At 42.2% G+C, this 17437-nt stretch overlaps 1 protein-coding gene across 3 annotated transcripts in view; it reads right to left on the bottom strand.

Moving 5' to 3' along the window:
- Nucleotides 1-2613: 2613 nt before the first annotated feature.
- tln2b (talin 2b) overlaps nucleotides 2614-17437 on the bottom strand; it is an 81231-nt gene continuing 66407 nt past the window's right edge. For 2 of the 3 annotated variants that reach the window (XM_058645135.1, XM_058645136.1), the window contains 16 exons: nucleotides 17177-17278; nucleotides 16965-17084; nucleotides 15809-15955; nucleotides 14877-15043; nucleotides 14170-14353; nucleotides 13595-13720; nucleotides 12496-12612; nucleotides 11744-11929; nucleotides 11304-11411; nucleotides 10542-10647; nucleotides 9264-9388; nucleotides 6824-6949; nucleotides 6668-6730; nucleotides 6391-6573; nucleotides 6178-6303; nucleotides 2614-4920 (listed from right to left, as the gene is read on the bottom strand). In XM_058645135.1, coding sequence (XP_058501118.1) covers nucleotides 4792-4920; nucleotides 6178-6303; nucleotides 6391-6573; nucleotides 6668-6730; nucleotides 6824-6949; nucleotides 9264-9388; nucleotides 10542-10647; nucleotides 11304-11411; nucleotides 11744-11929; nucleotides 12496-12612; nucleotides 13595-13720; nucleotides 14170-14353; nucleotides 14877-15043; nucleotides 15809-15955; nucleotides 16965-17084; nucleotides 17177-17278 — 2115 coding nt within the window. In that variant the 3' untranslated portion in view covers nucleotides 2614-4791. Of the gene's footprint in view, nucleotides 4921-6177; nucleotides 6304-6390; nucleotides 6574-6667; nucleotides 6731-6823; nucleotides 6950-9263; nucleotides 9389-9422; nucleotides 9880-10541; nucleotides 10648-11303; nucleotides 11412-11743; nucleotides 11930-12495; nucleotides 12613-13594; nucleotides 13721-14169; nucleotides 14354-14876; nucleotides 15044-15808; nucleotides 15956-16964; nucleotides 17085-17176; nucleotides 17279-17437 lie in introns of those variants that run through there. The other variant, XM_058645139.1, reaches the window with a different exon arrangement.

The raw sequence follows: 17437 nt of genomic DNA, 5'->3' as shown, positions 1-17437 counted from the left end.
GCTTTCATCACTTCAGCCAACAATTGTGGTTCAGTAATAAAAGCCAAAATCCTCGGGGTAGAGCTGGATGGTGAAAATACAGCTAGATACAGAGAATACAGGATAAGTAACACAAACATTGGGAGAAAAGCAAATTCGACGGTTTCTGGGAGGTTTCTGTAATTTTCGTAATAGCTTGTTAAGTACCTTCTTACCTCCCTCTACCATACCATCTTTGGGTCTGGACTATGTGAAACTTCCTGACAGAGTGGACCAGTGCCAAACATGAACTGACTCCACTGTTTTATCAGTTCCACCAACCTGAAAATCCACGGCTAAACCCCCCTTTCCTCAGCCTTCACTGATCACAACAGGTCATGACAACAGCTTTCATAATAAAAAATCTCAGGGAGCAGGTGGGCTTGAAACACAGCCACAAAAGACAAAGGAGGGGGAACATCCCTCACATTGTCTAAAGTTTATGACTCAAGAATAACCTCTTATTCACAGATGTTTGAGTCTGACAGAGATGTGAAAAACAGTCAGATTTAGATGTTGTCTATGAAGAAAATGCTTTGGACAAATGGCCCAGCCCTAGACCTAAAAGCTTTTCCTTGCGTGCATTTTTTCCAAACCTCACTTCCTCTTTCATCCCTTCTCTTCAGAACTGGAGGAAACCGGCTAAGGGCAGAAATTCTCTCCCTCTCTCTATGTTGTAAAGAAAGACAACTATGCCCTCCCGACGTTGTATAATTTTATACCAACACTGTTCCAAGTAAAAAAAAAAAGTCAGTTCTCATTCACTTTCTTTTATTGTGTGTGTGTGTGTGTTTTTTTTTTTTACAGTAGAAAGAATTCACAATTTTTCCGTGAAGTGATATAAGTAAAGAGGCAGTTTCCCCAAAAGGCACACAGGGAAAGTGATAAACTGAGATTTGAAGAGTATTATTAACATGCTATTACTGGCTGTATACTGTAGCTTCGGAGCGCGGCAACTCTCCATTTCACCAAGGCTGTTCTTAGCACAAGACTCCATTCCTTCACAGTATCACGTCTGAGCCTAACTCGTCTCCGAACGGGTCCACGTCACAAAACCGGAATAACATAAACAAAAGGATTTACAGTAAGAATCCCCGATCGGCCATCTTCTTGTCGCTCTGACAGCTGGCTTTAAAGAGGCAGTGAAGCGGTTAAAATGGAGATATGGCCCGGTTGTTGTTTGCTTTAGCTCTGGGTTAACATGTTCTCAGTTTTTGAGAACTTGAGCATGGAACAAAGCATGAGCTAAATGGCTGCCGGGTTTGTGGGGATTAGACAAGGCACAAGCCACTGCGAAGCATAGGATGCAAGACATGCACACCGTTGCTGCTAAGGATTATCTCATTAGGGTGAATATATTCAAAGCGTAATGCAATTTTAAATGTTTGCAGTATTATTTCACCCTGGAGTTTCTAGCTGTCCTTTCATGATTCCATACACAGTCTCTCATGCATCTTCCAGATTTTTCGCAGGGTTCCAAACACGCTCCATATGAGTCTCTGGTAGGTCAAAGGGGTTAATGGTGTCACGTCACAGTATGACGGACCAGGTGAGTGCCTTAAGAGTCCATACCTGTGTCCATCCTGTGAAGAGATGACACAAATATAGGAAGCCTGGGAAAAAATTGGAGATACAGTTTAAAAGAAGGGGTGGCTGAGTGCAGGAGAAACCCAAACTCCTTACTCTTCTTACTTAATCATCGCAGTCAGTGTGCTGACCATGCTACCTTACTCTGCCAAATGGAAATATTTACAGTAAAAAGCAATTCCTTTTCATTTTTTCTTAGCGATTAGTGAGTGGTTTACTAATTAGCCTTAAATCACGAGGTTCGGGACAATAAAAAAGGGAGGACTTGACCAGACCACATGTCTGCTTTACATCATTAATCTCCTGAGGTTTTCGATAGCTCTGTACAAATGCCAGATTTCACCAGACAAACATCCTCCTGGTCCTTGAGACGGAGACAGGGGAGACACAGAGAGGGTGAGTGTTAGATGGGCACTCCCAGTTAAACACATGGCTTCAGTTTCCCCCCACTTCACTGTGTGGCCTGGCCTTGTATGAGACCAAAAACACTCCAACAACCAAATATGGTGTTCATTAGGATGAATCACTGTGTTATTGTGGTGCTATAGTCACCTCCAGAGACTCACTTTTATTAGCATTCACTTGTGTTAGGAATAACGTGTCCGTGTCTAAAGTATTGATTATTGACAAAGATCAATAGCAACACAGAGGTTTTTAGATTTGCAACTGTGTGGAGTGAAATCTCATTCTTGACCACAACGTTTAAATGGAAATTACTGCATACTTGAAGGTCTGTCTGGTCTGTGAACAAAGAGAAGGAGAAAAAAAAAAACAAAAAAAAAACACATCCTCTGTGTCCTTATTTGGTCTGACTAACTTTGCCAATCCCTCCACTAGAACATATTTCTCCAAACATCCACTGACTGACCCCTCCACACTGAGCTGTGAAGGATGATACTGACATCTGCTGGAAAGAATGCAGCACCAGCCCCCCCCCCCCTCACTCCACATCTGTAACGTCAGCTACTGTATTACTGTATGTGCACGGACAGGAAACAGTGTCACCACTTGTTTGAAACTCTTTTTTTTTATTTTTTTTTTTGTGAATACAAAAAATACTTTTGTGACCAGATAAATATTATACATACAGCATAAAATCATAAAACAAATGCAGTCTCTTAAAGAAAGCACAACACCAATTCATAACAGAGCTAGTGACTTTTTTTTTTTCTTTCTCCATTTCTGTTAATACTTGGACAAAATCAGTTAAGACAATATACTTCAGGGTAATTATTACATGTACTGATAAAAACGTATTGTTTTAAGAGTAATAATCAGACAGTGAAACAAAGGAAGGTATTGGAACACAAATTGCCACATGCTCATGGAATGCAGTCTAGTGTTAGTTTTCTGATATGGTCTCTAAATCCTAAAGGTATCCACAGATGCCCTTTTATATCAGCATTAGAACATTGTAGGCAGGTAGGTCACCAGCCAAGGCATTGTATTGTATTGTATGGCAAAGGAGTATAGGTGACAGTTTATTAAGACCCCGACGGGGCATCAGAATGGCATCGTGTTCTGATTCAGAGAGGAAAACTCAGACTCCCACCGAGCCTGATCTTCAGCTGCTCACAGGACAGACTCAAGTAAGGCACTAGTACACAATGCAGACCAGACATTGGCATGGACAGACTAAGGAGATTAACTGTTTAACATTTCTGCAATATACAGTTTATATATATATATATAACACATTTATATACCAAAGAAAATAGAATTATTGAATTTGTTTCCTCGACCGGAACTCAAATCTAAATCCTTCTACTTTGCTAAGTGAACGCTCCACATTTAATAGAACAGAAGCTTTAAATAGTCTTCAGTGCGTAGGTTTATGAGCAACGTCAGTGCATAATGTATGCTCGATTCATTCAAGAGCCCGGAGCCAAATATGACCGCACACATCCAATCGTCCTGTAACAACGTAGACACTCATTATATTATTATCCTGCGAGAATATTGCTATAGACCGTCGGTCTCAACACCATCACCATGACAGTGGGGGTGACTAGTGGTAAATAACGGTATGGTTGTGTGTTTAAACTAAATCTGGCCGGTGTAGTGTAGCACGAGAGGGAGAACAAACATGACCAGAAATGTAAACATTACTCAATATTCCCTACACGTGCGTATATGAGGGTGTGGGGGGGGGGGGTTGACAGAAAGCACAACGTAAAGCACAAGGAACATATTTGGTCACGTAAAGTCCAGATTCTAACATAGATTGCACTTGTCTGCTCTTAAACAACTACTTTTTCCTTAGAAAACGTCTTTTTTTTTTTCAAGAATAAATATATTTATAGCTATTATTAGCCTTTTTTTTTTTTCACTTGTTATTTGCTCCCTATTTTATTTTATCTGATTTACTTAATCAGAGCAAATCATTGTTTGGTGTCAAGCTGACGACAGAGTTTAGTTTCAGAATCCCAACATTTGAAATGATTTCTTAGGCGAACAGCAAACCCAAAATTCACATTTTTATAAGTAAAATACAAGTGCCTTTCTGTTTACTACTCTATTGGTTAGTAGCATCACTGATATGTATAGCCATAGGGTGCATGCAAAGCAGTGGTGAAATGAAAAATCTCCTTCCTGCCTTTTTAATAATTATTTCAACCAAAAGATGTTTGGTTGTTTTTTTTTACATCTACAATTCATAGTTTGTTTGTTGTTGTTGTTGTTTTTTTACATTGACTGTTAGGATACAAGCTATGGACCTTTAGGTTTGTCACCAATTCATCTCTATTTGCTCGGAAACCTTCAGCAATTATAGCACATTCATAGATTATAGAGGATTTCTGCATTTGTAACATCTTCAGTTCACAACTGTAACAGTCAGCGATGCAGTCAACACTCACAAAGCAATGTTTATCACATCACACACTCTCGACTTGCTCATATTGACAACAGTGACAACTTCAATGTCAGCGTGATGAACTGACAAATACACACACACACACAGACACACACACACGAAGTCGACACACACACACACACACGTATACACACACCCGCACACACACTAAAGCACAGGCACTTGTTTTCTCACTAAACAGGCCTGTTTCAAGTGCCGTATGTTACTCTGCAGAGTAAAAAGGAGCCATTTGTACACCGGCAACATCAGCCCATGACAAACAGGATCTCGTCAGTGCAGCAAACACGGTTCCTGGGTTCCTGCTGAGCCAGTCAGCCCTCGTCCTCCCTCAACTCGCTGGGCAGAAACTTGTACTGCTGCTGCCGGATCTGAGCCAGCTTCTTCCGAGCCTCTTCCAGCTCTCGCTCCTTCCTCAGCATCTCCTCCTGAGCTGCGATGATCTGAGTGAAACAGGAGACACATGACACTTAATGTGCCTTTCGCTTATTTTAAGCACATTTCTTGCAGGCGGCTTCAAAGGAGAAAAACCTACCGTACAGCTCGGCAGTGCTCAGCTCACACCGCGCAGCCTGTACAAACTCTATTAGAAGTTACATTTCAATATGAACTGACGCCACAACTCCCATGTAGACACATCCTGCAGTCTAAAAATATTTTTTGACATCTACCTTTTGCTCTTTTTTAGCATCAACTCCAACGCTGACTCTAAAACCAAACCTCGACTTAGAGGTCAAAAAGTCTCACGCAAAAAGTCTGCAAAAGTCTCACACATCCATACGACAATAGTGAAGGAGTTGCTTACAGCAACAATCTAACAGGACAACGACCCTGCAGTTACAGTTAAGGCGAACAAACGTGTGTTTAAGGACAGAATCTGAGTGTTTTTTTTATACATATATATATGTATATAAATATTTTTTTTTATATGTATATATATATATATGTATATATATATATATATATATATATATATACATTTAAAAAAAATCATGTACGCCATTGATTTCTATAGTGTTTATGTATGATGAGTATAAAAAACAATGATCACTTCCTTTCATTTCACTTCAAATTCAAAAGCTGAGGTGTATACAACAACAAAAACATTTGATATAATCTATGGCTTTTCTGTGTTGGTCATTTTATCAATATGGCACAATAAAGCATATATAAATACATTCAAAATGAATTAAAGCAGTGAACTTTACTGTTTGGTCTTTATCTAAACGTGTAATCTTTATCTAAACGAAAGATAAATGTAAGCAGGAAAAGATGAAACATAAGTGATTTTGAGACAATGAGTCTCATCGGTCAAAAAGGAGAAACTGACGAGCTAAAGTCCAGCTAAGCTGCACTGACAGACTGAGATAGGATGAAAAGTAAAGCTGCCTGTAGCATCCTGGAGTTCTGGAAAAAAAACAACCTGTCAAATTTCTGCAGGGATGAATTAGAAGGAGATGATCTGCTGTACTAGAAAGTCAGCTCAATGTTACCACTGGGTGTCTAATAAAAAAAAACAAAAATATACAACAGGTTTGAAGTGAAGCTGATGATGAGCCACAGCAACTCATCACAACTGCGGAAAAACAACTGTGATATTTCAACGCGTGTCAATGAGAAGTGCAAACATTCAGTGAAAATGGCAAATCACACAAGACGATTGATTTTCACTCTGAAGCCCTTTCAGGAGTTTGTCTCACCTGAGCTATGCCGCCGACAAATTTGGTCTTTACGACCACGCTATCATCTTCCGTCTTGTCAAACGCTGCTTTCTGAGCCGCCTTCACCAGGTTGTCTGAAGCTCGCTTCACTGCGTTGCCAGCAGCCTTCGCAAAAAACGATTTTAAAAAAGTTAGCACGCAATCGATCCATAAACATACACAATGAATTCCCACAGACAATTTCAGTCTCACCTGTAGTCTCCTCATGGCTTCAGAATCCTGGTCTGCCTTCACCTTGCAGGCCACCAGCAGCTGAGCCGTGGAGGCCGCAACCTGTTTCGCTGAAGAGATGAGCTTCTCCTCACTGGCGTGGCCCTGAACTGAGGCGTTCGCTGACTCACACAGGCTACTGGTGGCTGCTGCGACCATACGTGCCTACATCAGGCAAAGATTCACGCGTTTTTCATTTTGGTTTCTTTTAATCCACCACAATTATATGTGAATGTATGAGTCTTTTACAGACACGTACCGCTGATATGAGACCCTGGGACCACTGGCCATCATCAACTGCATTGGCAAGATTAGATCCCACCTAAAATCAAAATATTCCATTAAATATCATGTCGCATGTGGATTTCCCAGAGTGTCCAAGTGTGTGTGTGTGTGTGTGTGTGTGTGAACTGACCTTGCCTTGTGCCACCAGTTCTCTCTGAGCTGCCGACGCAGATTTAACAAGAGCACTAGTTGCCGCAGCAATGGACTTTGCGGCCTCTAAGATCTGCTCCTCAAAATTCAGCGTCTCGTCCGCCTGCTGGAAGGGAAGACCACATATCAACTTAAGAGTTAAGGAAAGGAAAGGGTTTGAAAGGAAGGAAAGAATCTTTATTGTCATCATACAACCGAGATTGCGCAAATAAATTGCGAGGTCAGATGCAGAGTTGATCAGAGACGCTGCGACTGAGCATTCATACATGTTTGTGATGTATTCGCTGTGAAATGGATTATTAGCGTCTGCTTATACTGTCTGACATTCACTCTCAATGAAAAAGAGTAAATCATTTCTTAATCTGCATTAAAGGTCCAGTGTGTAACATTTGGGGGGGAGGGATTATTAGCAGAATTTGAATATACGCTGCAAAGGCCACCGTAGTTCCCTGATGTGCTTGAAAAAAAGGGAGGGGAAAGCATTGGAGTCCTCTTGTTATTGCAACCTACAGTCTCGCCATTAAATGCCACTAATTCTTACACACTTGACCTTTAAAGTAATAGAATGGATCCACATGAAGACTATAAAATCCTTTAATCACCCTATAAAATATCCACTAAGTGCCAGTCTTTAATTGCAGAATGTAATCCCCCTCATACTCTCCTAAAAAAACAAACAACCACCAAAATCCTCAATGGAAGCTACAACCCTGAGCATTATCCATGGACGAATACACATGGCACAGTCTGAAAGGTTTATTTTTGAGGCAGTGGCATTAACAAACGAATGACCGCCTGTGCCTCTGAATAGGACAGTTTTTTTTCTACACCTCCGTAACAACATAAGGCACATGTGGCTGGAGACAGGGCGGGACACTGTAGGAATATGTTTGATATATAGTTGGACTGAATAACAACCTAATATATCAAACATATCAGACAGAGCCCTGCAGAGAAGGCTTCCAAGGTCTACAACGGCTCAGAAAAAAGGGGGGAGGGAGGAGCGGACACAAGGCGGGGAGACATGCCGAGAACAGGAGAAGCCTCCCTCTGTACGGGGTGGGAGGGATGAAGAGGGAAGAGAAGGAGGAAGTCAAATCCAGTCTGTTTTTAGAGAAATAATTAATTGTGCACGTGCACAATTTGATCGATTACATGGCAGCTTGCAGCCCTAATACCTCATTCATTAACTCCCATCTCCGAATACACGATTAATATTGAATTAACAATTGTATATGTTGTTCCTCTGTGAAGGAATAATCTGTGGACTGAAATACCAGTATCAAACGTTTAAAAAATGCTAATTTGAACAATAACGGTTCAATACTTTAATCTTTACTTTATTTATTTTTGCTTCTGCGTGTGAAAACAAATTGTGGATGTGAGGCGTAGCTGTTAGTAAAACAATGTAGAACGTGGTATTTCCCCTTCAAATACTCTATGGAAGAGTTGCTTCCTATTAGATCACTAGAGGGAGACAGTGACATTCAAAAGAGGAGAAACCCTTTCACTCACTAATCCCCCTTTTCATAAGTGCAGTCTGTAGCTGCGGGATTATAGTATGAGACAGAGCATTATATGGTCTTTATTAAAACTGGACTAACCCAAATATGCAGCCCTTCATATCACAGAGGGAAAACGTGGAAATGACAATCTCTGTGCACAGGAAGAGAGTGGGGGGGAGGGAAGGGGGTGGATTGGTGGGGCACACACAACGAGGAGCATCATGATCCAACTATTCAGTCTCCAGGGACAGATAAACAAACACACAATTAACATGCAGTAACAAACCACAAACACAATCCTGTAATGTATACAGAACTGTAAAAAAAAAAAAAGGGTCAGTTCACTGTCCAAAAGCATGCATCCCATTGTTTTGTCTGTTTTTCCTGCGTATTATGTGTTTAGGCTGCTTTGTTTGGTTGGTAATGGAGGAGGTGAATGGCAGGGTAAAATCCTCCCTAAGTGCAGTTTAGAAACGAGGAGCGATGCGGTAACGCAAAGGAAATAAAGTTCAATAAGTCAGAGGCCCTCGGTTTCAGAAAAGGTCATCACACATTTGAACTTGTTCCAACATAATAAGCTTGAGGACCCGGCCATGTGTAATAGTGTCTCCTGGCAACACAACTCAAAGTAATGATCAAAAAAGTGTTCCAAGCTTTGTTAGTTAGCTCACTGGTGCAGCTGTATGACTCAACGCAGCGTGTGTGTAACAAAGACACATTTTTCTCCATTAATGACACCAAAATAGCAGCTCAGTCACTGGGAAAAAAGACGACTCCATTTCAAAGTCAGTGTCACCTTTTTCTACCTTTGGCTCACATGTTCTTCCTGCTGATTAATGGCAAAAAGCTGTGTGTGTGTGTGTGTGTGTGTGTGTGTGTCTGTGTAGTTGGGGGAGGGTTGAGAGGGGCACTTACCTTGGGCTTGGCTCGGGGTTTCAGCTGTTCGAGTTTGTTGGCGGCAGCTTCAATGGACGCTGCTGCTCCAAGGAGCTCGGTCTCGGCGATGACAGTGGGGTCCTCCGGGTCCACGCAGTCTGATCCTGCAAAGGGATCGACACCTGCTCAGACACTGGTTACAGCATGCTTAAACCCTCAAAATAAAACACTAGAGGAATCATTCTGGTGATCGACATTTTATCTCATATACCAACAAAAAAGGTCAACATTAAACCACATGTTGCTTTTCGTGCACTGTTTAACGTCAACGTCTTTAAACAGCTCCAGAGCTCTGTATACTCCAAATAACTGACTCACAATAAAACAGAATGAATTAAAAGGTAAAAGAAATACACACTTGACAGATTATTTACCATGTGTAGGTTTTTAAGTGCCTATAAAACTGAACTGTTTGGGAACAGCTTGGTAAAGCAGATGGAACAATGTTTTTGTCGTGGATTTCTTTGAGCTCTGGGGAAATCTGTTCTGCGACCCCCAAACCCACCCCCCCGGTCGTCTGGTCCTCCATTGCCTCCCTGACTCTATGTAAGGCGATCTGAAGGAACACAACGCACTATATCCCACTTACCTCCATCTGAGGCAGCCAGGAGAGAGCAGTGGAGAGAGAAAGAGAGAACACATGGGACATTAGGGAGGTGAAGTGGATAGCCCCGCTGAGTCTCAGGCTGTATGCTGAAATCTAATTCTCACCCAAACACAATCTAATACTCCTGTCAGACGTGGCAGTGCAGTTTCTGGAGAAAGCAGTCCAGTATGTTTCTGTCACAATAATCCTACACAGCTTCGTTTTGGAGCAATTTGCAAGGCAATTGCTCCATGGTGCAATTTCAATATTCTAAAGTGATCGACTGTACGTCCTATCTTTATTAGGAATGGAGACTCGGTAACTCGGTATATTTTTCACACAGCTCCAGCATCATCACAATCCTTATCCTTTATCAAATTCTGTTGTCTCTGAGAATTTACAGCCAAAGTGAAAATGATAACGTTGGATCGCACACAAGCCTCTGTAAAATTCAAATTCCCAACACTTTGAATTAAAAATACACACAACTTTCACGCGTGTTCAATGGACCATAAAATGCTGACATCAGTGATAATAGGGGGTCACACTTAACTAACTTGTCAAGCCAAACTCTTGCGAGGGTAAAGGAGTGTGTGACAGTCTGTGTGACAGTGTGTGACAGTGTGTGTGTGTGTGTGTGTGTGTGTGTGTGTGTGTGTGTGTGGCCTCACCTTTCATGGCCTCAGCTGTCTGGACGAGCTCTGTCACACTAGCGGCCACGTGTTTTGAGTGTGTGGTCAGCTGTTGTTTCTGCTCTGGCGTGGGCTTCAGCAGCACCTGAAAGCACAAGAGCCCACAGCAAATGCACACACACACACACACACACACACAGAGCAAAGACGGTGACAAACCAAAATAATAATAAGAAAAACCATCTGTTCGGCATCAAAACCAAACAATCTAATTCTTACATAACAAAATAAACCATAGATATATTTATTTCTACATTTGGTTCTTAGTTGTATTCTCTCACGACTCACTTCTTTCTACGACCAAAAATAAAACACTGCGCTTTGATGGCGTGTCACAATTAACACGAAATTCCAATAACTAATTATGCAAGCGAGGCGATTTAATCATTAAATAGCAGACATGCAGGTGTGTGGATTTATGAGCTTATGGCACACTTGTTCTCATTTTCCTCGTGCAGCATTTTTATTATGAACTAATGAATTACATAGGTGCTCGGGAATTAAACAATGTGTCAAACTTCACATCCTCATCATTGACAGAAAGAAGCAGTCAGTCATGAGACCACAGCGAGCCAGGACAGATTTGACAGGATATAATCTTGTTGATTAGATCTGTGAAATCTTACCAGGCGAAACACACAAACCAGGTAAAGACCAGGATTCACCCATCCACAGCTAGAAACACACACCAGCTTCTTCCATTAAACATTCATGACACATGTTTCGGTCACATGCTCTAACCTGCAGCACTTGCTCCAGAAGGCTGATGTATCCGTTGGTGCACTCGGAGCCAAACTGCAGGGCCTTGTACCTGAGCTCCTCGCTCACTTCTTGGTGGTACGCTGCTTGCTGGAATAATTAGAAAATAACGTAATAGTTAATCTAAAAAAAAAAAAAAAAAAAAGGACACAAACATTGTTTCTGGAGGAATAATAAGATTTATTCAACATCCTTGTAGCAAAGTGAAAATGTGTCACTTTCATGTCACTGTACTTTTAAACCATTGTGAATTATATATCGCTAATAAAATGTCGGTTTCTTCAAAAGCACTGTGACCACACGAGTGTCCATGAAGTGGACTTGACTAGTTTGCTCTCAGTGGGCTGGACCCACAGGTTCCCTGGCACTCGAGTGCTGCCTGTGTGAGGCCTGATCTGGCAGACTGGTGTGTGAATTGGCACCTTGCATGTCGTCAGCATATCAGAGATGGCTTTGCGACTCAGGTTGGCAGTTGCAATCACGGCCTCCTGCTGAGAAGAGTTGCCTGCGGCCACTGCCTTGGCCGTTGCCATGGTGATGCCCTTCGTCATGCGGACGAACTCCTCGGGCGTGCTGGACTTGTCCGGGACGTCCTTGGAGTGGAACACCTGACATGATGATAAACCACAGACACAGATGTTTTGGTGCGGGCATGAATGGGCCCAGGTACGGGAAATCTGGATGTGGGTTGCAAAACAAACTTCCAATGTGAAGCCTTGAGAGTCGTGATATGACCGGTGGATGATACCAATTGTTTTCCCTCTAAATAGGAATATAATTTACTATATTCTCTATATATGTGCTCATAGTGAGTAAAAAAAAAAAAAAGAAAGAAAAAAAAAAAGAATTCAGCTCTTGCTAAAGCCTCCTCTCAGCCTTGGGGTCTTCTGATAAATATAAGTAGTAAATTACAGGGGGGAGAAAAAAATGGAAATCTCCTTTTTCTCTCAGCCTGTGTCTGAAACCCAGACCCTGATAAGTAAAAGAGCTGTGAGAAACCTTGCGGGGCTGAGGGAAGGTGACAAGGAGGTGGACAGACAATAGAGAGAAGGAGCTCCCCTGATTTGTTGAGAATAATACCCACGTATATATCCCTGACCCTCTTTGCAGAGAGGTCGTGTCTCTTTAGCTGCCTCCCACAGAAGAAGTGGTTTGGCCTGTCAGGCACTCTTACTGTCAGCTCTTGCTTGATGCACTCAATGGTGGCCTCCAGTGCCCTCGTCCCGCGAGTGGCTTCATCCTCCACTGCCTTCACTGTTTTTAGCAGAGACGTCACGTTGGTCACCATGACCTGTCAAATAAAAAAAAGAGCATAGAATGAGAATAACACTCAAGCCAGGAGGTGGCGCTCTTTCTCCTCAGCTGCAAAGCCCACCTTCACTGATATCATGGAAATCAAACACTCAGCTGCTGAAGGAAGACAAGAGGTTGATTTCAAAATAAAAAAATAAAAAAACAGAAGCTCTGGTAATATATTTTATTCTCTGACAGTGATCATTAAGAGAAAATATATTCCCATCTCTATTGGCGGTAATATCATTAGGTTAGTAATTTGAGCAACATGATCACCAGGGGTTTGAGAACGTCCCCTCTGGGGGTCACCATATGTTGCGGCAACAGACACAATCTGTCAACATGACCAGAGACATGGGTGGCCCCTAATTCTATTTAGTGGAGAAAACACCAGAATCTCCAACTCAAACTGTTATTAAACTTACTGTACAAGCTGTGGTTTGGGCGACAGTTGTGAGTAAAACAAATCATTTGAGGAAAATTGCAGAAAATGTATGAAAAGACTAGAAAATGTAGATGTTGATCAGGTCTGATCTTTGGTTTTTTATTCCACAGCAGATTGGTAGCTGTAAAAGTCATAGTGACAATTAACAGAAAAAGGACAACTCAAAAAGGAGGTTGGTCAACACTGATATTATCTGTATTATATACTTAAATATGTTTTAACTGGACTTCTTAGGGATTTATTCCCTCAAAAACTACAATATTTTGCTTGGACACACACCACTAACTATGTGGTTTGAAAGAGGAGCAACAAATGTCTCAGATTTTGGTCATTTGTTGCACCTCAGTTATTGAATTGTCGGTTACACATGGAAAAGCACGTACGCACGCAAACACAATGTGTTAGACTAAAAACTGCACTAATAAAAAGAGAGCATCAGCTGAATAATAAACTGGAGAACTGTATCACTGGTATCAGTAAACAGCAACCCAGAAATCAAACAAAAATCATTTATTTGAGTGGTCTGTCCTTTTACCTTGGCGGCACTCTTCAGCTGATACATGGACGGGTCGTCGGCCGGCTTGCCAGCGGCACATTTGGTGGCGCCGATGAGATCGGCCAGAGCTTTGGCCACATCGCGCACTGCATTTATCAGAACCACCTGAGGAGACAGAGCCAGAGTCAATGTGGCACAATGGTCAGAGTATAGGTTTATCCGTCGTACCCGAGGGAGAGGATTTAACACTTTATCACTACCACCTCATCATGATACTTTAGACTTAGTGCAGAGCGGAGATAGAGGCTTACACACACACACACACACACACACACACACACACACACACACACAACGGAAAGAGAGGACATAATGTGGATCAGATCAAACCTACATTTACGTAACGCAGAGAACATAAAACTGCATGTACAGGCAGATAAAAGTAATTCAGTGAAAATGTCTTCGAGGAAAGCTTCATGCTGCAGAATTAAAAAGTAATAACTGAGCGTTGTTAAAGATTAAAATATGTTTGAGAGAAGGAAAACATACAGCTGCGAAACATCTGTGGTTCTGTTAGATATCGTTCAGTTTAAACGGTTGCGCATTTCCGTCACCTGTGTCTCTGGGTCCTCGGAGCCCATGCTGGTCGCCCCTTGTTTGACCACCTCAGTTAGCTGGGTGATGGTCTTGGCTGAGGACTGGGCAGCTTGGGCCAGTTTGTCCTGGCTGGATGCGGCTCCAGCAACCAGCAGCTTGGTGTCCTCCACCAGTGCCTTGGCTGTTTTCAAGATGCTCTCCCTGAGGGATGGGACATAGTATGTCACAATCTGCTTCAAAGTCACTCACAAGTACCAGCAATATGGAAAGAACCTGTTTGCTCTTCTGAATAGAATGTGCGTTTAGTAAGGACAAATTTCTATGAGCATTATATTATGTAAAATGAGTGTCAGTATAGAGCGGTGTCCTTCTAAGTGAGCCACTGAACACCGTACATTAGCTTTGGTGAAATCAACGTAGAAATCTTGCTCCCGTAGGGATCGACACAGTGGATTTCTTTCTACCTGCGTTAGGCTTCTAAACAGGCACCAGGAGTGTTGCACAAAAACAGAATGAACAAATCCAGGATAACTGAGACTTATTCCCTTATCTGCCTATGAAATGTATAGACATTTTCTCATCCCTCTATTTTTGAAACCTATTCTTCTACGGTCCATTTTTAACACCATCACATGTCGCTCTCTTTGGCGACCAGGTTTTTTTTTTTCCCCAGTCAGCATTGTGTCTCGCTCTGCTTGTCTTGTATGTGTCAAAGTCACTGCACCTGTGGTCAGCAAAAGACTCTTCATTCTCAGGGTTCAGTGTTCCAGCTGAGGCAAACATGATGGTGGTGTCCAGGTCAGCAATGATGCCAGAAACCGCACAGGCTGCAGTGATACAGGCCTGAGTGCCTTTGTTCCCCGCCTGCAGCGCCGACAGTACCAAGGACACCTGGAACATGTGAGGCACACAGAGACGCTGCTTTTGGAAGTGTAACGCTGCTATAAACAACACCTGTCTCTGTATGAACTGCACATATTTAATTATTCATTGGGATTTATTTTTCCCCTACACAGCAGGTAAGTGAAGCTGCAAATGTTTGGAGGGAAACATCTGGACAAGCTGGATTAAAGAAGGACGATGGGACTGAGAGAGGAGAGCGAGGTTAAGCATGCGTTAAATCAGATTCTGCTGCACAATCATATTAAGTCAATGACCCTGACTCTGCAAATCAAATGACTCTTTTTGAAGACTTGTGTCTGTCCACCTCTCATAAACAAACGTACATTTCAGACACAAGCATCAAGAATCGATAAGCATGAGACACCACAATTTATTCAAGTCTGACATGAGCTCTGAATCAAGTGGAGAGCATGCTCTAGTGACTGTTAATTTAACAGCAGTTATTACTAGTTAAAATGGCCTGCAAATGCGTCTGACTTTACTAGTTCAAAGGTAAGGCTGAAGCTATACTGAAATCCTCCTTGGTCTTGCACACTATCTTCTCTATCATATTATTTTAGCAAGAATATTCTGTATATACAGTGGCGTCCCAGAGAAATGCATTCAATTTGTTTTCCTAAAAATGCAAATTCTGTGCTGATGCTGCTGCAAAACAACAGAAACTGCAAATTATGGCAACAAAAAAAAAAGTCAACAAAAAAAAAAGAAAGAAAGAAGCTTCCTCATGCTATAGATGGTGTACACATAGCTTACCTTCTCTGTGACTGCACGGGCACAATCAATGAGCTCCCGTTTGGAGAAGCTGTCAGTGGGGCTCAGCTGCAGGGCTCCAGCTTTCTGGACCAGGTAGATACAACCATGGCCCAGCTCTTGCACCCGTGTCTTTATCTGGAAGCCAACCTGAAAGCATAACCGGGCAGTGGCTTAGACAGCATCCAATCGTCTCTAATTTATACTCTCATTGCATGACACGATCACAATCATATCCAGTGGGCGGTTTAAAAAACGATTTCAAGCACCCCCTTTAGAGGATGAATGTTGCACTGTGGCACTACACCTTTAAGTTCCAGACTGAGATCCATGGGTGGGTGGTAATTCACTGTGAGCATCGCTATAGGCTTATGGACTTGTGGAAGCACAATGTTACTATGGTAACCAGCAGGGTTTCCAGCAGCCTGTTATATACAAGATATTGATAAGAGGTGTGCACTTACCAGTGCAATGTTACAACATTGCTGCTGTGCTCTTTAATACTATATGCAGAAAGTTTGCAGAGGGGTACGTTTCTAAAAGGTAAAAGAAAGTGTGCATTTATGTGTGATTCCATCCACTGCTGTGACAAGCAAAAGTCCAAGCCACCACAGACGGAAGACGGAGAAGGCACCAGTAACGCTTTATCCATGGTGGCATTTCTTTATTTCATTGCTTCTTGCACTAAATGGTGGAATGTTGGGGTGTCTTCATCACTCAACACAAACCTTGCCTCTATCCTCCGTCCTCCATTTCCATTGCACTTCCAGTGCAGTGAATTATAGAAGCCGGAGTGATGTTTTGGGCATGAATTTTTAAAACGTTATCCTTTGTTCGCTGAATCTGCTTCAAATGCACTCATTTGCATTTACCTTCTATGCAAACGCCATCTTTCCCGTTCCCTTCAAACATGAAAGTTGACTATGTTTCTGTTCAGGCTTTTTTAACGCGCTAATCGAAAATGAAAACAGTCAAATTAGAAAACCACCCATTGTCTAAAGAAGTCTTAAGAAAGAACGAAAGAAAGAAACCATCAGCTCTTATTGGTGTGGGTGTAAATATAATGCATGCTCTCAGATCTATCAGCTGACACTTTAGGGTAATAACAGTGGTGTGTTGAATCCTTCATGCTGTACAAAGAGACTGCATGGCTTCTTACCTCTTCGGGTTCTGCGGTTGCTGCAGCAAGACGCCCTTGGTGTGCCAGCTGTCCATAATCCACTGTCACTTGAGAGGCAAGACCACCAAGTTCTTCCGGGCAGGTCACCGACTTAGTCATCTAGAGAAGAATACATATCATCAGCAAAAGGGGGAAGATGTCTCTATTGATCTTATAATGGAAAGCACACGCTCCTTGGTACAAGCACTCACCATCTCCTGGGCGGTGATGGTGATAGCCTTAGAGAACTTCACCATTGTGGTCTGGTAGTCCACAAAGGAGCCCTCAGGTTCAGGTGGTGTCCCTTCGTCCAGCTGTGAACGGTTAGGCCTTTAATATTTATTCAATAGTGGGGATGAGAGAACTATCCTATGTTCTGTTGTCACACACATAATATACTCACAACACCATTCCCACCCTATCTAGCTATAGTTGGATGACAGATGTTTCCTCTCAACCCCTGGTGCTCAAAA

The sequence above is a fragment of the Solea solea genome, chromosome 12, assembly GCF_958295425.1.
Source record: "Solea solea chromosome 12, fSolSol10.1, whole genome shotgun sequence".
NCBI classification, from domain to species: Eukaryota; Metazoa; Chordata; class Actinopteri; order Pleuronectiformes; family Soleidae; genus Solea; species Solea solea.
The sequence above is the reverse complement of the archived record's forward strand: the minus strand, read 5'-3'. Positions and strand labels throughout refer to the sequence as shown.